The sequence below is a fragment of the Camelus bactrianus genome, chromosome 1 (assembly GCF_048773025.1).
Source record: "Camelus bactrianus isolate YW-2024 breed Bactrian camel chromosome 1, ASM4877302v1, whole genome shotgun sequence".
Lineage (NCBI taxonomy): Eukaryota > Metazoa > Chordata > Mammalia > Artiodactyla > Camelidae > Camelus > Camelus bactrianus.
Genome location: NC_133539.1, coordinates 126651165 through 126677717, shown reverse-complemented (window position 1 = coordinate 126677717; position 26553 = coordinate 126651165). Strand labels below are relative to the sequence as shown.

General features: G+C 49.5%; 2 protein-coding genes across 26 annotated transcripts in view; one reads left to right on the top strand and one right to left on the bottom strand.

Moving 5' to 3' along the window:
• Nucleotides 1–18104, bottom strand: part of LOC141578895 (uncharacterized) — a 137484-nt gene extending 119380 nt beyond the window's left edge. The window contains exons 1-14 of one of the 16 annotated variants that reach the window (XM_074372750.1): nt 17875–18099; nt 16070–16448; nt 15317–15452; nt 12761–12847; nt 12253–12413; nt 11916–11962; nt 9236–9364; nt 8759–8892; nt 8276–8328; nt 7802–7989; nt 6799–6997; nt 6307–6496; nt 5912–6024; nt 4147–4503 (exon numbers count right to left, since the gene is read on the bottom strand). In XM_074372750.1, the coding sequence (XP_074228851.1) occupies nt 7944–7989; nt 8276–8328; nt 8759–8892; nt 9236–9364; nt 11916–11962; nt 12253–12413; nt 12761–12847; nt 15317–15358 (699 nt within the window). In that variant the 5' untranslated portion in view covers nt 15359–15452; nt 16070–16448; nt 17875–18099 and the 3' untranslated portion in view covers nt 4147–4503; nt 5912–6024; nt 6307–6496; nt 6799–6997; nt 7802–7943. Of the gene's footprint in view, nt 1–3959; nt 4504–5911; nt 6025–6306; nt 6998–7801; nt 7994–8275; nt 8329–8758; nt 8893–9235; nt 9365–11915; nt 11963–12252; nt 12414–12760; nt 12848–15316; nt 15453–16069; nt 16449–17874 lie in introns of those variants that run through there. The other 15 variants (XM_074372703.1, XM_074372709.1, XM_074372715.1 and 12 more) reach the window with 15 other exon arrangements.
• Nucleotides 18105–18130: 26 nt separating this feature from the next.
• On the top strand, nt 18131–25734 carry LOC141578901 (GDP-fucose protein O-fucosyltransferase 2-like). 10 transcript variants are annotated; one of them, XM_074372829.1, is made up of 5 exons: nt 18131–18451; nt 19837–20073; nt 22208–22374; nt 23202–23331; nt 24240–25734. In XM_074372829.1, the coding sequence occupies exons 1-3, from the start codon at nt 18253–18255 to the stop codon at nt 22213–22215; spliced, it is 444 nt and encodes a 147-aa protein (XP_074228930.1). In that variant the 5' UTR covers nt 18131–18252; the 3' UTR covers nt 22216–22374; nt 23202–23331; nt 24240–25734. The 10 variants fall into 10 exon arrangements, with proteins under 10 accessions (XP_074228930.1, XP_074228928.1, XP_074228906.1 ...); XM_074372827.1 differs by lacking the exon at nt 22208–22374 and having other exon boundaries at nt 18131–18445; nt 23274–23331; XM_074372805.1 differs by lacking the exon at nt 22208–22374 and having other exon boundaries at nt 23274–23331; nt 24929–25734.
• Nucleotides 25735–26553: the final 819 nt, after the last annotated feature.

Below are 26553 nucleotides of genomic sequence, written 5' to 3'. Positions count from 1 at the left end.
ATGCAGTGGAGAAAGGATCTTTTCAACAAGTGGTGCTGGAAGAATTAGAGAGTGATATGCAAAAAAAAAAAAAAATGAACTTTGATCCACACCTCACAAAATATACAAAAATTAACTCACAATGGATCATAGATCTTAATAGGAAATCTAAAACTACAAAACAGCTAGGAGAAAAAGCATAGGCTTAAGCTTTATAACCTTGGGTTTGGCAAATATTTCTTTGCTATGACACCAAAAGTATAATCTATTTTAAAAAGAAACTGATAGAGTGAACTTTATCAAAATGAAGACTCTTCAAAGCTGTTCTAAACACTGCTAAGAAAATGAAAAGACAAGCCATAGACAGAAGCTATTTGCAGATCATATATCTGATAAAGGTCTCTCTTTGTATCTGATCCAGAATAAAGAGGTCTCAAAACTCAATAATAATGCAAACACCTGAATGAATGAATGAGACCAGAAAACACACTTCAGTAAAGATATCCAGATGGATAATAAGCATATGAAAAGATGCTGATTAAAGATGCCATTAGTCATTAGAGAAATGCTTTTAAAAACCACAGTGAGATACTAGTACACATACATACAAGAATGAATACGATTAGAAAGACCGACCTTACAAAGTGCTGGTAAGGAAGTAGAGCAAGCAGAGCTGATACACACCACAAGGAATTTACAATAGTACAACAATTTTGGAACAGTCTTTTACAGTTTATTTAAAAAAGGTAAATACCTATCTACCATATAACCCAGATATTCCTCATCTGGTGCTTTAGAAAAGAAAAGCATATGTCCATATAAAGACTTGTAACCAAATATTCACTGCAATTTTATTTATAATAGCTCAAGTTGTAAATAACCCATGCATCCATCAAGAAGTAAATGGAGAAACAAATGATGGTCTATCCAAACACTGCTCACAACAAACTATTCAGTAAATCTCAGCACAAAACAATACTCTGCTATAAGACAAATAAGCTATTAATACAGCAACACAGATGACTCTCAAAATAATTACACTGAATGAAAGAAGTCAGACAACATAGAGTAGATACTGCATGAATCCATTCATACAACGATGTTGAAAATGCAGACCAATATGTTGTGATGGAAAGCAGATCAATGGTTTCCAGGGGAAGAGATGGGGAGGGAGGGAGGGACAACAAATGGCAGGAGAGAAGCTTTGTGGGTGATGGGTATGTTCACTCTCTTGAATGTGGTCATGGTTTCTTGGGGATATACTTATGTCAAAACGTATTAGCTGTACACTTTATACGTGTGAAAATTACTTTGCCAAGTGTACCTCAAAGCTGTTTTAAGAAAAAAGGCACTTCAGTCCTGATCCACCTCAGCGCCTGATTGGAGCGACATGATCAGTCCCTCACCCTGTTTGCCTAACAGGAAGGTAGAAAACCTCTCACGGAAAATATCATATGGATTTTTCATTTGCAATGTCTGCCATGTAATAAAGAATTTCAAGACATGCAACATGTCAAGACTATATAACGGATAATATGAGAATAAGAAACATTAGACAAAGGATGCAAACCCCCAGGTGATGTAGGCATCAGAGTTACCAATAAAGGCTATGAAATACTTTTAATATATTCAAGAAAATAAGGAAATTATGGGAGAATAGACAACAGGGTAAAGACTTTCACCAGAGAAATATACTGGAATGTATTTTTAAGAGAAATCAAACAGATACTCGAGAACTGAAGCTTTCAGCTCTGGAAACAGGTAAACAGAGCTAATTAGGATCCCTTTTAAGTAAAACTTTCAGTAATGCCAGGTAAAATACAACAACAAATGTAACACAGAGCTAACTATGGAAAGAGAAGTTCCCAGGTGACAATACAAAGAGGACACTTAAAGCCCAGAGTGGTAATCTTGTGAGCTGATGCCACCACACCCTGGAGGGAAGGGGTTTTAATCTGCACATAAATAGAGATACAATGTCCATTTAGGAAAAAGGGTCCATACCAGATGTAGAAGACTCTTCCTTTATATCTATATAGTCAGAGACAGAGATGTAAAGTGGCAGCAGAGGTCACAGTGACACAGGGCCCTGGGCCAAGGAGTGTGAACACCTCTGCAAGCTGGGAAAGGTAGGAAGACGAATCCCTCCCTAGAGCCTCGGTGTGGAACGTAGCCTTGGCCACACGTAGGTTTTAGCCCACTGACAATGACTTTGCACTTCTGCACAATAGAACAGTGAGATGATGAATGTGTATTGCTTTAAGCCACTGAGTCTGTGGTCCTTTGTTACAACAGCAACAGGAAAGAAACTCAGGAACCAACATGAACATGAACCCCAAGCTGCCTGCTGTGCTGGCAAGAAGTTCTTTGTCTCTGAACCTGGGGGAGTCTCCTGTCTTCTGGCAGCATCCACAAACTACCTCATGCTAACTTGACAGCTTGCAGAGGGTTAAATCTTAACCCTGCACAGTTCTTGATATTTAGTTAATAAAAATGATGGTGTCATCATGGGTATTTTTCCATCTTTTAAATACCTTTCAGTCTTCTAATAAAGCTACCTCTAATTGAGAGACAGTGTAAATAGTTTTCAAACTTCATAATAAATAACTGTGGTTTTATTTGGTTACTTAAATTATGAGTAATAATATTCACATTAGTAAAAGTTATTAAAATCAACATTGTTTAATGAAAATATCATTTCTTTTTGCATGAACATGTATTAACTACAATAAATGTTCCATGCTTTGTTCTACGATTTACTGTTAGAGCCTTAAAGAATAATATTTTCCTCAAAAGATATTATGGCAAAGGGATTTCTTTTGGTGGAACAGTTCCTACATCAAATCTGGTGCATGGCTCAGGCCACTGGGAACCTAGAGATGATAGATATTAGGAGGCATTATAAACACAAAATGATTTTTAAAGGAATTAAACAACTGGATGTGTGAAAACAAAGAATCTGAGAATATTCTAGTGAAATAAATGTATTTTTCAGCTTAAGCAAGACACTGGGTGAATAAATCTAAAATGAAAAAACCACCCAGAGATCAGCAGTGAGTCATGCATGCAGTGTGACTGATCAAAACCAAGTTGTTTCCAAACCAGTGTGCAGGCTTGATGCCTTCATGAATCAAGTCTGTGTGGCACCAGGTCACCTCGAATACATGTTGATGAGGTATTTATAAGCCCTTCACCATCCCAGCACAAAGCCCACACATGAGCCACAAGACCATCACCTACACATCTGCAAAAGACACAGCATGGTGTATAGCACTTTTCTTGTTCAGTAGCCGGTGGCAGGGCACTGTGAGCAGACAGAGATACAGGGACACAGAGACACAGAGGCACTTCCCCTCACTCAGCTGATAACCTTCCGTGCATTCCTGGGGACAGGATTGTCATAAAATGCAGCATGGATTGATCCTCCTCCTAGGAAAGGAACGGTAGGTCTGTCCTCAGGTTGGAGCAAGGGTGGCCGGAGGATCTCAGAAGAGCTGTTTCAGCACAACCAATAGAAATGTCGGCCACCGTGACCACGAGAGACAGGTCTCCTGCCATCCCGGTAGGCACTTGGGCTCCTGACAAAAGCTGGGCTCAGTAAAGGCTTGAGTAGAAGGCACAGACCTGAGGGATGCCCCAGCAAGAGACAGGAGGTAGGGCCTGGTTTATACTGCTCTGGGTGTATCCCAGCCTCATCCGAATACGAAATCAGAAATTTGCAAAACAGCAGAGCTGGGATGGATCATCTACTCCAGACTCCTCACCTTACAGTTTAAAGGGTGGCAGCCCTGGGAGGCAAAGCAACGTGCTAAAGGCAGAGCGTGGAAGTGGCAGCGCCAGATGAAAAGCACCATGGCAACCCCCGTTCAAGGCCGCTGACACTGAGGACGGGGCCAAGGTTTCCAACGAGGAGAATGAGACAGTGTAAATACTTTGTTCCCCCCAAAACCCCAAATGTTTACTAAGGCACAAAAACTCACCTTAACTAGCTCTCTTCTGAGGGGGCTCTCTTCTGTCTCCGTCTTTCTGTCTGTCTCCATTTCTCTCTCTCAGACACAAACACATACAATTTTGTGAAAGGGGACTTCCTGCCATACAAAGACAGACTTCACATCTTCAGAGAAACACTTGACAAAGCACATTTCCAATTCAAGTCTTTGTGTGAGGTCTGGGCAACTGGCTTATTTTCTAGAACAATAGGTGGTTCCAAAATCAGGAGATCATCTTCCCCAAAGGAAGAGTTCTGGTCCGTGTTGATGAAGCTGGGGGTGTCACATTTCATGAGCCCGTTCGGCTCCTCCTCTGGCCACCTGCTGCATCTGATGGCTTCCTGGAGCCGAACATCACTGTCAAGGGCTATGGTTGGGATACCAGCTTTGGCCTTGTCCAAGCGGTCCACTTCATTGACGTAGCAGTGAAAGAGGGACCTAGATTCGTCATTGTGCTGCCAGAGAACCCCTTGGGCACCAGCGGTCTTCCAAAGTCCGACACAAAGCTGTTCAGTCTGAATCTCTTCTCGGGAGACTCCGCATTGCAATAAAGAAAACCAAAATAAAAGATCGCTCACACTCTAGCTCGGTGACCTGAAGACTTATAGTTTTTGATATCTGCTGAGAGCAAATCCCTGCACAGAGCATGCTGACAAGCACTGGAAGTGAGAGACATCACTTTCGAACACATACAATTACACCCAAGGCAAAAGTCTCGTGAGGGCCCTTGGACCATCCTGAAAAGTCATCGCTCCCTGAGAATCCTCAATACTGGTGCATCGCACACCAGTGTTTCTCAGTGGGACACTCAGATCATCTTCATCAGAATTAGTTAAAGTGCTTCTTAAAATGCAGAATTCTGGGGTGCACACCCTCAGAGTCTCCAGAAGTAGGGACCGGCAGTCTGTATTTTCATAGCCACCAAGATCACTAAACATGCTCAGGTTTAGCACCGCGGTCTACTTCGGGTCACCTGAGCATCGACAATGCTGTCTCATGGGGTGGGGGGGGTGCCATATGTGTCAGTGTGCTGTCCTACCCACGTGTCTCCCCTGATTCTCAGAACTGACAGTGCAGTCCCATTGGGCAAGAAATACCACCATTTCACAATGCATACGCAGGGCGCCTGACTGACAGATACAATCAGTGCTAGGAAAGGGGACAAAACTCAGGTTCCTCATCGCTTGTTTCACTTACTGTGGGACAAATGATCAATTCAAGGGTAATAAATCAGTGTATGAGTGAATAACATGACTCTCGTTAGTCCCACGAGTGCCTGGAAGAGCGAGCCTGGGCACACTGAGAATCATAACAGCCCATCTACTTAATTGTCATCCTCCCCAGATTTATGTAAAGGTTACTTCCACCCAGGCAGTGACCCCTGAAGGGCAAGAATCATGTCCGAACACACTCTCAAATCCAGAACAGAACCTGACAACAATTAGGCTCTGGGGTCTGTGTATAGCGAGTGTGGAATCTCAGTGATGCCAGCTCTTAGACCTTGCCTTCCCATCCCACCCCTCACGATATGGCCCTTATGACCAGCTCTCCCGGGGCTGGGGCCACGGAACCCATTTACAGGACTGGAAGAATCTGATCATGTAAACCATCCCCCAGATTATCATCAAGAGTCACCTGCATTTCAGGGATCAGTAATCCCAGAAGTTTTGCAGTTCAGGCAGGTGAGGGATTTTTATATCAGCTCTGTCTTCTACTGTGACTGCCTGGGTGACATCAGACAAGGAATTCTCAAAAGCCTGAGCTTTTCCTTTCAGGAATAATCTAAATAACAAATTTCGTTGACCACTCAACAAGTGTGATGTGAAGATCAATGATTTACACAGGAGTACAACATTCACTAGGTCATGGATTTAGAATCAGAGAAAAATCATTTGAGAAAGATTGACAGAATGTAGCTTTAATGCAAATTTAAGTATTCTTACCTTTCAGTAAATCATCTTCTTCCCCAACTTATCACTTCACCCAAGTTTAAAAGATGTTTGAGAACAGGGATGAGTGTGCCAGCAATCTGGGACCCAATAACCTAAAATGTCACCTAGGAAAAAGAGGGGAGTAACACATTTTTAAAAAGCATGGTGAGGATGGCGGGGCCATCCCCCAACTCCAGACTAAGAAGCTCTAAGTAATAGATTTCCTGCCTGCCTGGGGCATCAGGTGATGTGAAAACCCACCCAGAAACCTCACTGTCCAGCAGCTCCTCCGTAACACAGGCTACACTTTCTCAGAATTAAGAATTGGGGCCAGTAACCACTTTGCTGAAGAATAAAGACAAAGAAGAAGAAGAGAGTTCTGCCCCTCCCCAGGGGAGAGCCCAGACCTTGGGCTGCATGCACTGAGCCTTCCTCCCAGGAGAAGGATAAACTGGAGAAGGGCGTCCTGCGAAACTGGGACAGCAAATGTTGAGATGGGAACAAATTGACCGGCTGGCCAGGGACAGCCCCCTCCGTCGCTGCCTTGGCGGCTGCCTCCGCCCCCTCAGCACATCCTGCCCACTTCCGGTGGTTAAGCTGTCAGGGAAACAGTGCTTTGCGACCTGGGGCAACAGAGGCTGCCCCCAGGCCAAGCTGCGGGGGAAATGGGATCTAAACCACCAGCTCCCAAGCGGCAAGCTCCATACCCCCGCCAACAACCCGCCGCCCCCGCAGCCTACAGCACCCCCGGGGCAATATGTCCTGGAGAAGGGTGACCCGGGAATGAGGGGCAGCAGAGGCCACCCCCACGTCAGGCCTCCAGAGAGATGGGAGCTTATCCTCCAGCCCGCCAGGGGCAGACCCCCCTCCTCTCCAACCCCTGATGTCACCGCGCCCACCTCCCAGGAGCAACCTGACCGGGTGTGGGGTTTCAGGCTAATCTTGGGCGGGAGAGGCCGTCCCCAGGCCAGGTCAGGGGAGAGGAGAAGAAGTGGCCCCATTAGGCGGGGCAGCCGGCCGTCGCAGCTGCCTCTGCCCCTCGACAGCATCGCGCCCGCCTCCCAGGAGCAAGCTGACCTGGAGACGGGCATCCGGCTTCTTGGGCAGCAGAGTACACCCCCAGGTTTGGCCGTGGGGAAGAGGAGAGCAAATTGACAGGCTCCGCGCTGCAGGTCCTCTACCCCTGCCGTCGCCTCCCCCACACTTTAAAGGCACTTCCCAGGGCGCCCCTCCCCCAGCAGGCTAAATGGGACAGGTGTGTCTGGTGATCTGAGGCAGGAGAGGCCACTCCCACACCAGGCCATCGGGGAGACGGGAGCCAATCCACCAGCTCCCCAAGGCAGCCCCCTACCCCCACAGCAGCCACCGCTCCTGCCCCCTGACCTCACGGTGGCCACCTCTAGGGAGCAGGCTGACCTGGAGATGGACGTCCGGCGAACTAGGGACAACAGGGACCGCCCCCAGGGCAAACCATGGGGAGAAATGGGAGCAAATGGACCGGCTCCATGGGAAAACCTGCCGCTGCTGCCACCACCCGCAACGTAACACGCCCGCCTCCTGGGGCCAGGCTGACTAGGATACACGTGTCTCTTAACCCAGGGCAAGAGACACCGCCCCCAGGATAAGCCGCGGGGAAGATGGGAGCAAATGTGCCCGCTCCCCCGCTGCAGGCCCCCGACCCCCGCCACCCGTGCACCCTGACTACCCTGCCTCCCGCCCCCAGCAGGCAAAGTGGGAAAGGGTTGTCCCGGGACCTGGCGCAGCAGAGGCCGCCTGCAGGCCACGCGGCACAGACATGGGAGCTAATCCTCAAGCTCCCCCGGGGCAGCCTCCCTATCCCCGCAGCCACCACCTTCCCAGCCCCCTGACTGCACCGCACCCATCTCCCAGGAGCAAGCTCACCTGGAGTCGGACCTCAGGCAAATCTCTGGCGGCAGAGGTCGCCCCCAGGCCAGGCCGCGGGGGAGAGAAGAAATGGAGCAGCTCCCTGGAACGGACCCCAACCCCCAGCCGCCGCCGCCGCCGCCGCCTCCCAGGACCAAGCTCACCTGGAGACCGGCGTCCCGCCTCTACGGCAGCAGAAGCCGCCCCTGGCTCCGCCGCGGGGGAGAGCGGAGCGAATTGACCGGCTTCCGTGCGGCAGCCCCCCTATCCCCGTGGGCCCTGCACCTTAACGACACCGCCCCCACTCCCCACTCAGCTTGCTGAGTGGGACAGGTGTGTGCAGCGACCTGGGGCAGCAGAGGCCGCTCCCAGGCCCGGCAGCCGGGAGAAGGCAGCTATTCCATCAGTTCGCCAGGGGCAGCCCCGCTCCGCCCCCTTGCCGCTGCCACCGCCCCCTGACCTAACCGCCCCACCACCCAGGAGCAAGCTTACCTGGAGTCCAACATCTGGCGAATCTCCGGCGGCCAACGCCCCCCCAGGCCAGGCTGCAGGGAAGAGAAGAAATCGACCGGCTTGCCCGGGCAGCCTCCCACCCACCGCCGCCGCCGCCGCCGCCGCCGCCGCCGCCGCCGCCGCCGCCGCCGCCCCCTCCGCCACCCCAGACCATTGCACTAATCTCCCGGGGTCAGGCTGACTGCGAGGATGTGCACTTGCCTTCTGACCCTGGCCACGTGCCTGAGCACCTTCCTGCACCCCTACACTCCCTGTACCTCTGCACCCCTGCCACTCTCTGCCCTTCCGCACTGCCTGCACCCCCGCATCCCCTGAACTGCCTGCACCCTCCACAGCCCCTGCACCCCTGCCACCACTTACACCTTTGCACTGCGTACACTCCTGCACCCCTGCTTGTCCCACACACCACCTCTTGGGCCTGTGGCAGAGTCTCTGCTGTTAGACCAATGCACAGGAACTCACATCTTTGCCAGTATATGATGCATCAGTGGACGTCTGGGGTTGGCTGCAGGAAGGTACATGTTCCCGGTCACTAGCCTGGGCCACTAGGGTGATCTCTGTGAAGTCACCCAGGACGGGCTCAGAGATGCTGTTCTCTGGGAAGAGAGGAGTTGAAACCGGTCTTGAGGGCAGAGCTGTGCTCACCAGGTCGTCCACGCTTCATGTTTTACACGGGGTTTCGGAGAAGTGAAATTGATCCTGCCAAGTAAGACCGGCCTGCTGTGCGCCCACCTCAGTCCTGGGCTCTGAGGCAGACCGACTGGCTCCTACCATCAGGACAGAGTTTGGGCACCTGAATGGTCCCTTGGAGGCATCCTATCACTTCTCAGGAAGAAGTCTGGCTGCTTCCACCCTATGGCCCTCCCTCCCACTGTGCTGGCCTCAGGAAGGTTCCTTATTTGGGGAAGAAGGCAGCCCACCCCCTACCCCACCCCTCACCTTTCTCTAACCCAGGCTGGTGCTTTCTCTGCCCTTCAGAGTCTGGAAAGCCATTTCTCTTCAGGTATGTCCCTTCTGAGATGGACTTGCTTCCACTCAATTCTAGGCGAGGATGCACCATGGAATGCACTGGGTAAGAGAACCAAAATAAATAGTTTCTTCTGTGAGGTTTTCTGTTTATCTACTGGGGCTGGGCTGTGTGTAGTTTGCTACAGCTATTCGTGCGAGAGGCTAAAGCCAACCGTGTGTCCTTGTTTTCATCTCCCCGCTGTCTTTGGGTTTTCCCTAGACACTCCTGAGACATTTACTTCTTTTAATTTTATTCCTGTTATTACACAGGGGCCCTACTGACATGGAGGTAAGGTGTTGGGGGAGCGGGACAGAGCAGAGCATTTGTAGTCCTGTGATTAGTTCTCATTGAGCCTGTGCCCTGAGCTGTGACCTCCACAAGTGTGTCTCTTTCCCCCACCCCAATTTGGGTGACACAGAAGGTATTTCCCTTCCCCCAGGTAGGTTAGGCTCTGGTAAAATAATTTCTCATTAAAAAAAAAAAAAAAAAACACAACCCGCCACAATGGAAGAGAATGTTCTGGGTGTATTTCAATAGAGCTATTTTTTCCTTTCCTGGCAGGAACCATGAGGAGTTTTCCTATGATCTTCACTCTGAGAACAGGATACGGTCCTGGAGGTAAAATGCATGAAAAAGAGCAGGGGGCCCCTCTGACTGGCCCCCTGGAGTTGTCACACTCGGACTTCCCCACGCTGAGCCTCCAGCTGGCCTCAGGGACCTGTTAAATCTGCCTGCCCCCGGGGTTCTTACAAAAGCGGGTTCTGCCCTGGGAGCTGTGACTCTCCAAGCCTGCCCGGCTGCCTCTCTGTGTTGGGAGCAGCTTTCCCCCTCAGTTTTCTTGTGGATCTAAGAAGAGCAGTGGGTTTGCAGCTCCCTCAGCTCTGGTGTTGTTTTCAGGACAGAAGGAGCAACTTCTGAGCTCCACACGAGCTGGACCAGAGGCTGGAAGCCTCCCCTCCTCTGCCTCCATGCAGACAATCAGTGGCTGTGGTTCTGGCCGAGTTTCTGAAGATGTGGATTTAAACACACACATCCCAGCCCCCACAGGAGCACACAGTCCCATAAATCCCTACAACATCCACTGGTAACTACGGAACTGATGAGGACACGGGTTTCGGGGCTGCAGAGGCCTGACTGCATGACTTTCTCCGTGGCCTATTAATGTGGTTGTTATGGGCCTTGTCTGAAGTGGCTTGCTTACCGCACCTGGTACATGGGAAATATAAAATAAGTACTAGAACCTCCACTTTTTCTCCCTCTTGGGCCTTCCAACCTAAAAAGAAATACGTGAACTCAGACGGCCTAGTCACCACAATGAGGTCCGACAAGCCCGGCTCTCCTGAGTGATGGACACTGACTTGCGCATTAACTTGGAACAGTAGGGGAACCGCCTTCCTCTAACTGGGCCTCTCCCCACACCAGGCACGCCCTCAGCTGAGAAGGGGCCAACTCCCCCATTGAGGTGTGTGCTGGTGGCTTCAGTGTGACCTGGCCCTGCCGGGACATGAACCTGCAGTGAGGTGGAGTGTCAGGAGGAGGGGGGTCCCTGCTGGGGCAGCAGGGGGCCCGGTAGCACCCTGCGCAGCCTGGTGCCTGGGGCTCCCCAATATCTCCTACGGCCCCCGGGTCGGCTCTGGTCTGGGCCACTCCATGCACCCTCCCAGTATCTTTTCATTAAGTCCCTTTTTTGCTTTTATCAGCCAGAGGTGGCTTCTGTTGCTTGTTCAGTGAAACAGTGCATCAGGAAACCAGACTATTTCTAAGATCAGTAAAATACGAACTTTGGTCAGCTCGCCGGGCAGACCGTGCAGCACAAATTCCCGCACAGGGCTGTGCAAATGCCTTACGTGAAGGGTCCTCATCATCTGTCTTCAGAGATACAGAAGCTCGTGGTTCAGGTAAAACCTCAGGGAGGGATTGAGGAATCCAAAGCTGGTTGGTTTCAAAGACTAACCGGTCAGACCAGACCCCTGAGCTGTGGTCAGAAGCCTGGCTCAATGTCACGCAGACTCAGCACCCTAAGTGTCCGGTGGGGCCGGTGCTGTTTCCTTTACAGGCTCTCGTTGGGGAGTCACTGTAGCCCCTTACACTCAGCAGGGAATCCAGCCCTCTTAGCCCCCACCCTGAGTGTTCCATGACACAAATCTCGGGAGTGTTTAATTTTCATCTTTGTTTAGGAGGATGAAGCTGGGGCAAGAGGAGAAATAAATTCATACTTAGTGACACCAAGTCACAGCCAGTACCTCCTCCTCGGAAAGCTATGTGCTCCCACAGTGGTGGCTGGGGGGCTGGGCAGAGCCCCTCCTCTGGTCACAGAGGGACTCACTCCTCTGACTGCAACTGATGGGTTGGACAACCAATCCAGAGGGGACAGAGCATCTTTCCCGGGAATTTGGAACTGACACACAGAAACTAATTTCACTCATCTGGGGATTGGGAGGAGGGTGGGAATCAAATGAAACCAGAGCAGGAGAGAAAGTTACAAGTGAATGACAGAGAGACAGAGAGACTGAACTTGTGAGAGTAAATAGTGTGAAGGAAGGATTACAATCAGGGCACAGAGGAATTCCAGCTCCTGGCAGTCTAGTGTGTCCCAGCCCATCAACAAACCTGCGGGATGGTTAACATCATTCCAGTTTTGCAGATTAGGAAACAGGCTGAAAGAGACGGGGGTTGGCTTTGGGTGCACAGTTAATTTAATTGCCACTGGACCCCTCACTTCCCACTGCCTGAAGGCACCATGATCCTCACAGGGACCCTGCAGTGCTGACAGCCTAGCACCCTGATCAAAGGGACCCTGCGGGAGTGGGAACCTCTCTGAGTTTGGAGAGTTCCCTGCACCGAGATTCCATGCATCAGCCGGCTCCCGCTCACCCCAGGTTAACGTCTCCCCAGCTGTGTAGTCCCCCGACCCGCTTCCCTCCCTGCCAGGCACCCCCGTCCTTACCACCGAGTGTACTGCAGGAATTCAGGCACAGGGATGCCCAAAGCAACACGAGCCCACCGGCTGTACAAACAGCAGACTCCCAGCCCCACCTGGGCTCCATGGGGATAGTAGGTGTCCTCACCTTTCATGTACCTAAGGCAATCTGTTTCTTCAGCTGGAGGCTATAGAGAAAAATAAAAGGTCCAAAACATTGTTCAGTGAGGAATTCCTCCAAGGACCTGACTTCAGAGTCTACAACCAGTTGTGCTGGCCGCTCTTACCCCCGGACTTTGGGTGAGGTGTATTATTGATCAGCACAATCGCCGGTGGCCCAGCTCCTGGGCTTGGCTGCCCAGAGGGGGCTGGGGGAATGGGTAAGGCCAGGGCACTCAGGAAGAGCACAGAGGACCTGACATCTCGCCTCCGCAGTTGTAAACCCTTCCCCAAATCTCAAGGCATCGGACAGAGTGCAGCCACCACAATAATGAGATGTTCCCATCTCTTCACTCACTCCTGTTGGTTCACTTACGTGCTGAGCATCCACTGGGTCACAGGACATGACACACAGGATGGCCGATGGGACAGGCTTGGTAATTCCCCCTGGATCCTGTTCAATCTGATGGAAGAATGATCACTCATAAACGGTTTCTCAAAAGGATACATAGACAGGAGACAAACTGCAGAGTGAATCAAATTTTAAAATATAAATGAAGATCCCCCAATCTCCCCGCATAAGGTTAACAGCATAAAGAAAATAGATCTTGCCTTTGATCACCAAGGAAGTGGTCACCCTCTCTCAGGAGGAAAGGAGAGTTAATCTTTGAGCAGGACACAGAAGTGCTCCATCGAATTGGACCAGGACCTCTGCATTCATTCAGCAAATCTGTATAAGCTCCTACTACTTATGGGAATCTAGTAACTATACCCATTCCCAAGGCTCTTGGGCTTTATTAGTCAACAAAATAGACACGACTCCCCATCACTGGGGGCTCAGAGTTTTAGCAGAGAAAACAGGCAACATGATGGGGGTAGCAAGAGCTTGGGGAAAAATAAGAGTGATATGAGCAAACTCAGGTGATTGTGGTGGGGTGGGAGGCAGGCAGGAGGGAATAAGGCAATCCTGGCAGATCTCAAGGAGTAATGAACTTGAAGCAGAATAGATCCGGAGGAAGAAGGAAGAGCCGGAGCCAGAGGCCCCCAGAGTGATGGGGAGAGTGTGGGCGGAGAGGCAGAGCAGGCCGGGTCCTCGAAGACTTTGGGACGACTTTGGCTCCTAATGGAATGGTGACCCTTTTAGTGAGTTTTGATGGGATGGGTGATGTCCAATTTATGCTTTTGTTTTGGGTTTTCTTGGGAGGAGGTTAATTTATTTATTTTAGTGAAGGTGCTGTAGTTTGAACCCAGGATCTCATGCATGCTAAGCATGCACTGTATCACTGAGCTACACCCACCCCCTCAATGTATGCTTTTATAGGCTCCCTCTGACTCTGTGTGGATGAGATTGTAGAAAAGCAAAGATGGAAGATGTAGGCTAATTGGTGTCCAACAAGGGGTTGAAGGTGGCTCCTAGGAGGGTGGGGAACAGGGAGTACGTGGTTAATGAATTCAGAGTAGCCAGAATTTTCTAACAAGCTGGATTTGCTGTCTGTGTGTGTGTAAGAGAATGAGAGAGAGAGAACATGGTTCCAACATCTGGACCTGGAAAATGGGATGGATGTCCTCTCCATCCACAGGGGATGGGACAAGATGGGGCTGAGCAGGTGGAAAGGGGCTGGAATCAGCTCAGTTCTTCAATGTCATGGTTAAGGAGTCTATTAGATATTGCCACAGAAATGCCTAATAGGTAGAGGAGTCTGGGGTTTTTTTTCTTTCTTTTTAACATTAAAAAATATAATTTAAATGTATTAATTTTATTATGTGAATGGATTTGGAATTTTATTTCATGCCAAGTTATATGTTATAATAGCCAAATGGAAAATATATCAGAAAAGGGGAGAAATGAGGGCTTTCACATAAACTGACTGTCCATAACGTAGGTAAAATTTCAATGAAACCGTCTTCAGTGCAAAAACCTCATCTTGGTGTTACATAAAATTAAATGAAAAAGGACTATGTTGATGTATCATTATTTCATGTTACATAGTAGCCCCAAACAAACACACTGTTTAACTATGAGGCTTGTAGAAATACTATTCACTTTATTGACATAAATACAGAAATGCAGAAAGGTTCTAAGGTAGAATAAGCATCTTAGTGGAAATAATAGAGATCTGAGCATTTCACATGATATGTATGGACTGATTCAAAATTTGGAAAAGTAATTTACACAGTAGAACATATGTATGAATGTGAAAGCAAGATGAACGAAAGAAAAAGAATATGAGTATCAGGGAGAGAGTTCCAAATGGAAAAGGCCAATCAGGGAGTTTTGGACAAATCGAGAAATTGATGGCATGTCAATTTCCAAGTCTGGTTGCTTCCACCAAAAGTATAGCAGTGAGAGAGAGGAGAGACCCAGGACCCAACTCCGAGGCACATTCGCAGTAAATATTTGGAAAAAAGAGGAGACGTTGGCAAAAGACCATCCAGTGGATCGAAAGCAGAGCGATGGGCTGGAGGCCAAGTGAAGCAGGAACACGGGGGAGGAGAAATGGAAGAGCTGGGTCAAATGCTGCCAAAGGGCCACGCATGATGAAGACTAAAAACTGACCACTATATTTAGCAACGTGGGGTCACTGATGGCCTTGACAGAGCAGTTTCCATAGAGCGAGGGATCAGGGGAAAAGCCAGAGTGGGTGCAAAAGGGAATGGCTCAAGAGAATATGCAGACAGTGAGTTTAAACGACTCATTAAAGATTTGCTGCAAAGACATGGGGTGGCAATTGGTGGGGGCCAATTAGAGTCAAGGAGTGCTGTTTGTTTCTTTTAAGAGGATGGACTTTTATATACTGATAGGAGCCATCTAGCAGGAGAACAAAATAGATGAGGTAGTGACAGAGAGGATGGATGTGGGAGTGACAGCCCGGAGAAGATTGTATGGATGGGCCCCCTGGTGACTTTTGGATGATCTGGCTTTCGGTGTCACCTGTAATAAGAGGTGGGGCAGCGAGAGTGAGGTCACAGACATCAGAAGGCGAGCGGATGTGCTGAGAGTTGCTGATGAAAGTTCTCTTCTGTTGGCTTCAGTTTGCTTGGTCAAAGTAGAAAAGTAAACTTACCAGCTGAGGGAAGAGAAGGAAGAGTTACTGGAGTCATGAGCAGAAGATACAAAAGAGCCTTCAGGGACAATGGGACAGTGAAAAGAGCAGAGGGAGACGGGGGGAGTGTGCTCCCAGAAAGTTACGTTTTATCTTTGAGGTCCCCAAGTGTTGGATGTGTGATTGCCCTTCCTGCTGTCTACGAAATAAAAATTGAGTATGGTTCAGGGAAAATGCTATTTCTTTCTAAGAGGCTGCCTGTTTCTCAGGAACGGTCATCTTAAACTGCAAACACTACAAAAATGTTGAAAAGGAGAACTTGTGTACCCAATGACCCACTATTTTCTATAAATTTGGTTGCTATTTAGTTCCCCTATCAATACCACAGAACCGATACTGCCTAGGATGGAGATACATCGATGCTTAAATGGAAATGAAATCTGTATCTTTTTCCTAAACTCCATGGCTTCCTTACCATCCCATTCCCCTTGGAATTTAGGGGTGTCCGGTATAAGAAATAAGAAACAGTTTGAGAAAATCCCGGCTCAGAATTACACAGCACAACCTCAGCTCAGAAGTATACAGCCATAAAAATGTTTAGAAGCAAAACTCCATAACTACTCTTAAAGAATTTTGCAAACCTGGGCCTGCCCAGATGTTTCCAAACTGGAAAGGTACTCCAATCAGTTGACCGGTACGGGAACCAGAGGCTGGTCAGCCTTTTCTGTAAAAGCCAGAGAGTAAATATTTTCAGTTTTGCAGATCATTTTGTTGTAACCATGCAGGTCTGCAATAAGAAAGCGAAGAGCACTGGGAGACACGAAACAAATGGGCATGCCCACACCCTCCCTTCCACTCAGGGCAGCTTCTCTGTGGTGGGGAGCTTTGCCACAATGACTTGTTTCTTTGTTTCCATTGGTTTCTTTGTTTCCACCTTACTGCTCAAACTCAGAACTTCAAGTGAGCCTGGTCCTTCAGCATCCATGCAGAAAGAAGGCTGAGCGGGGGTGGGGATCCCACCTGACAGAGAAGAGAGATGGCTTGTCACCATGACATGAGACAATCACACCTTCCGGGGTGAAAGGGAACAAAGATAAGGGAGGGGCACAGCAGTGGGACCCCTGGGTCACCTGCCAGGCTTGCTCTCCCTCCACGGCCACCCTGGGGGCCTGGGTGGTGTTGGAACTCAGCTACAGTGATTAGGCTGAGGGGACTCAGCATAAAGGACCCTCCGTCTCCACACCGGGTTCCAAACGCAGCCTCTCTAAGTCTACCCTCTGAATTTCTGGAACTCAGCTGGAAGAATACATGATCAGGCCAGACCCAGAGCCCAAGCCAAACACGACAAGGGTCACGTGGGGTTGTAACCCGGTGCTCAGCGGTCGGGGTCTAATTGCAAATCTGCAGAAATCCCTGTTCTGCCTCATTCCTGGGAGAAACCCCACATCTCTTCCTGCTCTGTCTGTTCTTCTCTTGAGGCTATTGTCCTGGAGGGATGCAGAGTCCTTGAACCTGGCCCTCCAAACGTACATAAGCAGCCTGTTCAATAAAACAAATTATGCACTTTTTCACATTTGCCAGTTTTTTGATTCCAGAAAGGCTGCGGGACTCTTTCTCACTGTCTCCTGTGCCCCCACCACTTGGTGGCCCTCTCCTCATGGAAACACGATTTCCCACAACTGCACCCTGCCTCCCAGCTTGTCAGAGGGGAGTGACCCACAAAGACACAGGTGTTTGTGAGGATCCTGTCCCCCAGCAGAAAGCCTACTCCTGGAGCCACGGACAGGGATCTGGCCTCCTGAGCCGCTCAGCTCTAATTGAAAGCCTAAACTGGGGACCCCGAACATTGCTGACTGACTTTCTGAGTCACCTGGGCTGGAAGGGCCTGATTTTTCTTTCCAAGAATGGATGTAGCGCAGCCTCCATTTTCAGGGCTGACATTCATGACGTATCTAGTTCCCCCAAATGCACCCCAGGAAGGAAAGGCCCTTCCATCCCACTGGTTAGAAACCCAGCCCAGGGGAGTTCCGAAGCACTGCATTGCTGTCAGGTCCAGCATCCCTGCAGAGTGGCCCCTGCCCCTGAATGAGCCCCTTCCCTGGGCCTTCCCTGCCTCGACATGACCACACCCCAGGTGGTGCTGGGGAAGGCAGGGAGTGCAGTGAGGGGAGGGGGGAAGCAGAGCCCCTTGCTCTGGAGTGAGGAGACCACAGAGAAAGGCACACACCACCCCGACCCTATACCCCAAACTCTTAGCCCCGCCAACACAGGGGCCGCTCTGCGCCCTCTCACCGTGGCTCTCCTGTGAGACTGCACCCAACCCGACATCTGGCACCCAAGCCCTACCTCCCCTCTTATGACAGATCCCGTCTTCTTGGAAACTGCCTAGCAGCGCGTATTCAAGGCCGGAAGCGGGCCTGGCGGATCTGCACTTCAGGTGCCCTACCTGGCCAGCCGTGCGTGCCTGGGCTCAGTCCTCTATCTTGCCCACCGGTAGCCTGGGTCCACGTCCGGTGCAAGCGGAGGCCACGGAGCCCAGGCTGATCCCCACACACGGACAGGTGAGGGTGCCCCCGCCCCGCTGCCCCGCTGCCCCGCCCACTGGTGGCAGCAACGCCCCAGCCTCCGGCCGGCGCCACCTGCAGGTCAGGACTTCCGCGCGGCCCTGCCCTCCCCGGCCCCGCCCAGCTGTCCCATAAGCCTCCCCCCACCCCCGTCCTGGCTGCGCCCTGGCTCGCATTGGCTCCGCAAGTTCTGCCCTCGCACAACTAGACTCGGGAGGACGCACGACGCAAGCGCTAGGGGAGGGCCCCGCGGAGTTGCCATGGTTACAGGCGCCACGCTCTGCGCGGGCCGGCGTGCGCTTCTGGGGCGGGTAGCGGGCTCCGGAAGTGTGCAGCTGCCCGGGACCATGGCGGTGCTTGCTGCTGGGGATGGCGGCTTGCTCGGCCGGGCGACTAGTTCTGGCCTGGTCAGTCGGCGGCCGACATCCTGTCTGGGGCGGCGTCCCACAGATGGTAAACGTACGTCCGCGCCGTCGGCGGGGCCGGCGGACATGAACTGGGGTGGGATCGGGGTTGGGGCGGTGGCCGGGGAGGGCTGTGGTGCCGGGGAGCGTGTTGGGGCGGGGCGGGGCAGGGCTTGGGCACAGCCTCAAGCTTTCCTCCCCCTCAGGCCCTGGGGCTGGGGCCGCGAGTCTGGGTCGCCCTTGGTGGCCGCGGCCTCCCAGAAACCCCCGGAAAGGGCAGGCGGAGGACCCATCTTAGATGAAGCGGGGCCTTACCCGGGTTTTGAAGAGCCCCAGAATCAGATGTTGGAATGGGGTGGCTTATCAGCCTTGTTTATCTGCAGGGAAATTTCAGTTCCATCCAGATGTTGGTTCCTTCAGTCAACCTCAGGAAAAAGACACAAGGGTCAGTGCCGATAAGCAGTTATCTAGGGCTTGACTCAAAATAAACTATGCGGGGTGTAGGGATGGTAGATGGGACCCTCCCTCTTGAAGTTAGCAGTCTTCTGGGATTAGAGGCCCCAGTTGAGGATTACATCCTCATCTGCAGTAATGGAGCTTGTGAGGAACACACAGAGAAGGGAGGGGTGTGGTGGCGGTAACTCATTACAGAATCCAGGACCCTTGCCTGGCTCTTGTGTAGAAGAGTCTCGCCTTGGATAGGGCAGCAGTTATCAAAGTGTATCCAAGGCCCCTGAGGTGCAAGACCATTTTCATAGAAACGCCGGGATGTCACCTGCCTTTTGCACACTCTTGCTCTCCCGAGTTCCTGCGGGGTTTTCCAGGGAAAACCTGGCCTGCGATATCACAAAACAGGGAATGCAGAGGCAGATAGGAGAATTCAGCTCTCACCAGTCCAAAAGAGATTTGCAGAAATTAAAATCACTGCTATTCTTCTCACTAATGATTTTTCTTTTGAAAAATAGAATTATATTTTGTTTAAGAGTATTAATGGTAACATACAGTAGATTGTTAATATTTTTAAGTGAATTCATACACTTTTTCTAACTTCTTATTTAACTTCTAACACAGGAAATATTGATAGATTAAACTCACATAAATAGCAGCCTTTTGGAGTTCTCAGTAATTGTTAAGAGTGTATAGGGTTCTGTAGAACAAGAAGTTTGAGAGCCCCTGGAGAACGGGTGCTCAGATGCTAGTCGGGTGCTTAGTGGTGTTAGACGGATGCCAAGATGTCTTCCGCAACTGCTCCCGGACTTGAAGTAATTGGCCACATGGAGATGGGTGGGCAGTGCCTCCACTTTACAAACCAGAAGCTGCTGAATGTGTCTGGAGTCTAGGCCATGGGCTGTGCAGGGATTCCCGTTGTATCTGTTCTATCTAAGCCGGGATTCCTGTGCAGAGGCCTGGCCCTGAAGACCCGCTCTCCTTTGCTCCCAGCCAGGTACCTTCTGTGTGACTTCAACCCTCCAGAGGGCTTCAACCTCCGTAGGAACGTCTGCATCCACATTGCCTTCCTCCTGAAGACCCTGCTGAAGATGGAGGAGCCGGTACTGGTGCTATTCCCTTGGGGCCACCTCTACCACTGGCAGAGCCCCGATCCCTGGTCCGACTCCTTTGACCTCCCAAGTCTCAACAGAAACATCCCTGACATTGAGTACGAGCAGTTCATTGCAGGTGAGGTGGTGGTCATTTAACTGGGGCCAGGTGGTCTTTGTTCTGGTTCCGATCTGAACATCGGGCCATCTTACTTTGGGCTTGTCGGTCTGCTTAGGGGCCCTGCTCAGGTTTCCTACACTGCAGGTGAATTTGGTTTTTCCATAGTTTTTTCGGGAAGTCAATTTGAAGTGTATGAGCTCTATGTCCCCTCCCCTCTGAAAACCCTGGCCTCCTGGTGAGATGCAGCGGTGACAAGGAGGCCACTGCCACAGAAGCCCTTGTCCCAGAAAGAGTCGCTCTCTGTGCAGTCAGGGCTGTTCTTACCTGTAGGAAAACACGATGTGTGTGGAGCATGGGCCACGTGCTGGAGAAGATATGTAACTGCCCATCCAGTATAATTTGGTCCTGCTCAAGCTACCCATTTAAATTTTGTAAGAGGGAAGAGTTCAAGATTTTCTTTGAATAAAGGTATTTAGAGCTTATCAATTTTTTTTTAAATTGAAATGTGTTTGATTTACAATGTTTTGTTAGTTTCAGTTATACAGCTGTTTTGTTAGTTTCAGGTATGCAGCATAGTGATTCAGTTGTACATATACATAGTCTATTCTTTTTCAGGTTCTTTTCCATTATAGGTTGCAAGATACTGAATATTCTTCCCTGTGTTCTACAGTGAATCCTTGTCGTTTGTCTGTTTTACATATAGTAATTTGTATCTGTTAATCCCAAACTCCTGTTTGTTTTATAAGTCTGTGAGTCTGTTTTTTGTTTTATAGATAAGTCCATTTGTATCATTTTTTTAAAAATTCCACATATAAATGATATCATATGATACTTGTCTTTGTCTAACTTATTTCACTTAGTGAGATAATCTCCAGTTCCATCCATGTTGCTGTAAATGGCCTTATTTCCTTCTTTGTTATGACTGAGTAATATTCTGTTATATCTAAATACCACATCTTTATCCAGTCATCTGTCAGTGAATGTTTAGGTTGCTTCTATGTCTTGGCCATTGTAAACAGTGCTCCTGTGGAAATTGGGGTGCAGGTATCTTTTGGAATGAAGGTTCCCTCTGGATATATGCCCAGGACTGGGATTGCTGGATTAGGTGATAAGCCTTTTTTTTTTTTTTTTTTTTTTTTGTCTTTTGAGGAATCTCCATACTGTTTTCCACAGTGGCTGCACCAAACTACATTCCCACCAACAATGTAGGAGGGTTTCATTTTCTCCACAGCCTCTCCGGCATTTATGGTTTGTGGACTTTTGAATGATGGCCATTCTGACTGGTGTGAGATGATAACATTGTAGCTTTGAGCTGCATTTCTCTGATAATTGAACGATATTAAGCATTTTTTAAATGCCTATTGGCCATCTGTGTGTCTTCATTGGAGAATTGCTTGTTTAGTTGTTCTGCCCATTTTTGGATTTGGTTGTTTATTTTTTTCTTATTAAGTTGTATGGACTATTTATATAGTCTAGAAATTAAGCCATGGTCAGTCTCATCTTTTGCAAATATTTTCTCCCATTCCATAGGTTGTCTTTTAGTTTTACTTATGGTTTCTATTGCTGTGCAAAAGTTTATAAGTTTAATTAGGTCTCATTTATTTATTTTGGCTTTTATTTCTGTTGCTTGGGTTGCTTAGATTGCCCTACGAAAACATTGCTGAGATGTATGTCAAATAATGTTTTGCCTATGTTTTCTTGTGAGAAGTTTATAGTGTCGCGTGTAATATTTAAGTCTTTAAGCCATTTTGAGTTTGTTTCTTTTTGGTTTTTTTGCGACTCTATTGTATGCTTTTGATTTGTGGTTACCTTATTCTTCAAATATATCAGCCCATTACTATATCTATTTCCTTTAGACTGATAATCACGTAGGCTCCAACACATCCTAAGAATAACGAAGAAAAAAAAGAAAGAAAAAAATCTACATTTTCTTGCTCCCCTCTCCCATTCCCAACTTTTTTTATTTTGATGTCCTTTTTCATTTTTACATCTTTATGTTTATTCTCTTGCAACTCGTTATTGCATTTCCAACTATGGTTTTCCTGTTTCTATAGCATCCTGCTTCCTTTCTGTTTAGAATAGAACCTTTTAATGTCTCTGTTAGGTTCAATATTGCTGAGTTATCTCACTTCCCCTCCCCCCTTCCCCCCAGGCCTCTGAATCCTCAGTCCAGGGAAGCTAAACCATTCTAGCCTTCATCGGTTCTGGGAAAGCAATATTCAGAGTGGGAAAAGACATTGAAAAATAATATTCTGTGAGTTGCATTCTACCCTTGCCCAGAGATGAGAAACATCTGAAGGTGGAGGAAAACAGTTGGAGGTGGGGAACACAAAGTCTTTTCTCCTTTTGCTACTGAAGAAATGATTGCTTTTGTAATTAGTGGTGATGCCCTTTAAATTGGTGAGATCGAGATTCCACAGCTTCAGCGCCTGTGAATAATCAGCTGGGAGAAAGCTCTCTAGGGCCCCTGCAGTGGGAAAGGCAGCCCCTCTGAGCACCTGTTGTTCTGTATTCTTCCTGCCTCCACACGGGTTCCCTAGGCACCGTGCAGGACGATGCAGTTACCCAAGGTGGAGGACGGGGAGACCCCTGCTGTGTGGCGAGCCACAGAAGCCCACACTTGAAGGACAAAATGTAGATTAGTGGGGCGGTCATAGGAACAGGGGATGGTTGAGACCCAGGATGGTGTCCTGGAGTCCAGCAGCCAAGGCTGGTGGGGCAGATTGGGCCCTGGGGCATGGGCAGTCCTTGAGGGATCTGAAGCAAAGATAGGAACCAAGAGACTGGATTCGTGTGGGGGTACGGCACCCCTTGGAGGCTGCGGGGCAGCTCAGTGGGCCCAGGGGGAGCAGGCACTTCCCCAAAGCTGGGTTGACAGGTCACAACCAACTCACTGGGGACCGAGAGGCACTGAGTCATTTTTAACTTTTTGTCCCTCTTCCTGGAAAAGAAACTGCTGCCTGTTAAATAGCCTGTGTCGTTAGTGAGAATTAAAGACATGAAGCAAGATTGCCTCAAAAGTCATCCATTGTTTAGTTGTTAATAAGGGTCAAATGAAAACTTGAATAGATGAAATGAAGCATTCATCAGAGGATTTGAAACTCCTTTAAAATAAAAATTCTTGCTGCCTTTGTTCTTCATTTCAGGGTTCACTTGGTGATAATAATCATAACCAAAGCAACAGCAAACCCTTACAGAACTCTGTCCTGCTGTTCCAGGAACGCTGTGTTCATGACAACCCAATGAGTTGGCACCACTGTGAGTTCCACTTTAAAGGTAAGGACATTCATTAATCACACGGCTAATAAATGGCAGAGCTGGGACTTGAACCCGAGCTCTCTGGCCCCAGAGACCCCTCTCAGCCCCTTCACTGCAGCTCATCACTTGGCATGCCCGACACAGGCCAGCATTTACGAGCAGCGTGACCTTGGCCAAGGCTGCTTCACTGCTTGGTCTCTGATTCCTCATCTGTAGAATGGGGGTGTGGGCAGTGAACTCTGTGAGCTCAGTGGTCACTTCCTCCAGCTCTGCAATTCTACTGCTTTGAGTTAGTATAGTAAGTATCCGAGTCCCTACATGGCCCACACATGGGCTGGCGCTTTGCTAGGCCCTGGGTTACGGAGCAAAGTAAGATCCGCCTGCTCCTCCGAGGAGCCTGTGTCCCTCCACGGCAAACAGCTGCGAGGCCCAGGCTCCCTCGCTGGCGGTCGGGGGCTGGGCAGGAATGTCTGATAAGAGAAGATGGAGGCAGAGCCCCTCCGGGAACAGTGGTGGCCACACAGCTCTCAGGAGCGAGAGCCTCTGTCCAGGCTGCTGAGAGGGGGATCCTCATGAGGCCAGTAGTCCCCCCAACCTAAGCCCTCAGGACAAAGATCCAGCCATCCCTGCAGTGTCACCATAGAGCCAGTCCATCCTCATCACTGTGCCTCTGTGCTCCTTTGTCCTGGGGCCTCTCTTCCCCCTACACCCAGAAGACTCTTCTCCCTCTCTTCTCTGAGTGCCCCCTCACTTCACCCGTGGTCCCTGCTTCCTGGGCCACCATCACTGGAGTTGACGCTTTGCACCTTCACAACCCCCGTTTGATCAGGAGCCTGGGTTGGCCTCCTTGTGCTCACTTTCCACCTTCAGATGATTGCTCCTCCCCTCGTGGGAGCACATGGAAAACCCAGATCCTTTCCTAGCAGTGCCTGCCACCCTGGCCTCCCTGCTCATCTGCCTCAGTCAGGAGCACCTGGACCACCAGCTCTGTATTGCCTCGCCTCCTACCATCAAGACGTCAAAGTTCATTCTCCTTCCACCACCCAGTATGGTCATTGTAGGGTCTTCTTCTCTGTCAGCCTGAGCCAGCCACCCCCCATTCACCCTACCCCCGGGCTCATACCCGGGCGTGTCTCCACCCCAGGTCCAGCCTCTCTCCTTTAAGTGCCCACCTCTAGCCGTCCAGCTTCTTCTCCACCAGCCTCCCTGGCCCTCCTTCACCCTCACTGGGGCATCATGTGCTGACTCCTCTGCTTTCCTGCCTGTCCACGTTCCTCTTACTTCCACTTCCCCACCTTCCAGCTCTGCATCCACAGTCAGCACTCTCTTTATGACAGACAAAACCCCCTTGAGCCTTGACCTTTTCAGTTCCTCACCAGGCCGACTTCCATCTCGGTTCACCCAGCTCTACTTGTTCTGAGCCTGCAGGCAGCAGGCTCTCCCAGCACAGATTTCCAAGACTACAAATCAATGCCCACCATGTTGCCGCTGCCAGGCAATCCTCCAGGATTTCTCTAGTGAGCACATTTCCCCACTTATCACTCAGTGGTGTCAACATTCTCTGCTCTCTGCACACCTCTAACCTTCCCTCTGTCTCTTCCCTGACTCCCAGCAGATGGCCTTGCCTCCTGCTTCAGAGAGAATGACATGTCACTGGAAAGGAGCTCGCTCACCTGCAGCAAACCTGCTCACCTCACCTTTTATCTGTCCCTCTCCCACCTGGACTCTAGCTGTAGTTGTTCTTAATTCAGTGAGTTTAGTTGACATATATATACACAGTTAAAAGCATAGCACACTATCGGCTACCTTCTAGGGGTTACTTTTTCAATTTAACATGGAGTGTGTGATTCATCCACTTCATTGCATGTACCTGCAGTTCATTTGTTTTAACTGATCTTAAATGTTGTGTGTGTGAAAGTAACACAAGGCAAGGGTAAGCCAGGATTCAGGATGCTGGTTACTTCCTGTGAGAAGAGGCCAAGAGCAGGATAGGGAAAGAGGACACGGTATGTCACTGTCAATATTCCTGTTATGATGCTGGGTGATAGGTTCATAACTGTGTCTTATAATATTAATTTTAATACATAAATACCTCTGACAGGCACCTAAGATGAGAATGTGTCATGAACCAAGACATACAATGGGTAATATTACATCATTATTGTTATGTAATCTTGTTATATTATATATTAATCATAATCTTACATTATTTGTTATGGGTTATATATTATATAGATGCATGAATTATATATTATGTGTATAAACACCTACATATGTATTATATACTATCTGCTAATAAATAAACAGAAGATAATATGCTAGTATATCTTCTATTATGTATTATTTAATAAATAATAACATACTCTATCCTGTTATATGACATGGAACATAATCTTTAATAAAATAAGAAATCTGTCAATATATATTGGTAATTAATAAAATTAAATAAAACAGCCCGCAGCTTTTAACGCCGACACCGCTCCAGCTGTCACTGTGATTTCTCTTCCCTTTCATGGCCGAGGCCCTCACAGTGCTATCCGTTCCCCCTTTCATCTCCTTATCCTGAACCTTCCTCCTCCTCCCATCCCATGCTGCCTTCTGCCCCGTGGCCCCTCTAGTCACCAGCGGCCTCTGGGGCACTGATCTGCGGGCATGGTCTCAGGCCCCAGCTCACCTGCCTGTCCGCCGCCTCTGCCACCGCTGGTGGGGGCGGGGCGGGGGTCAGAGTGCACCCCTTGTCCTGGAAGAGAACACAGCACAGACTGTGACCAGCAGCAGGTGTGGCCGGGAACTGCAGGACTTGGGGGAGAGCCAGACTGTCTGCATCCAGACCTGGGGCACTTGGAGTGTGAAGAAGCCCCGTCCTCACTGCCCCTGAAGTGAGGAAAACACCCTCAGGTGAGTTAAAGTGCTTATGACCTAGGTCTGTTGGCTGGAAAGGACAAACGGGCCCCTAAGGGGAGGGTAGTTGATGTTCCAGGCCCCACCAAAGCCCTAAGGGCTGGCGGGGAACCAGGCTGGACGCTCCACTGGACCCAGTGCCCCCTCGGGGGTGGGGCCTTCGGGAACAAGCAGAAAGCCCTCTGTCTCTGGGGGGGAACGGGGCAGTGTGGGAGCATCCCTGCAGCGAGTCAAGTGAAGTCAGGGCCTGTGGGATCCATTTGTATGGCCACATCGAGCCTCAGCAGAAGCCACAGCAGGAGTGGATACCTGTCTCTCCAGCTGTCATCCTCGTGTCTG

Excerpts from the sequence above, each read along its gene's own strand:
- LOC141578901 (XM_074372805.1), top strand. The coding sequence starts at position 18,253 with ATGGTTACAGGCGCCACGCTCTGCGCGGGCCGGCGTGCGCTTCTGGGG. Across the intron at positions 18,452-19,836 it reads GCGTCCCACAGATGGTAAAC|CCAGGTACCTTCTGTGTGAC; the intron begins GTACGTCCGCGC and ends CTTTGCTCCCAG.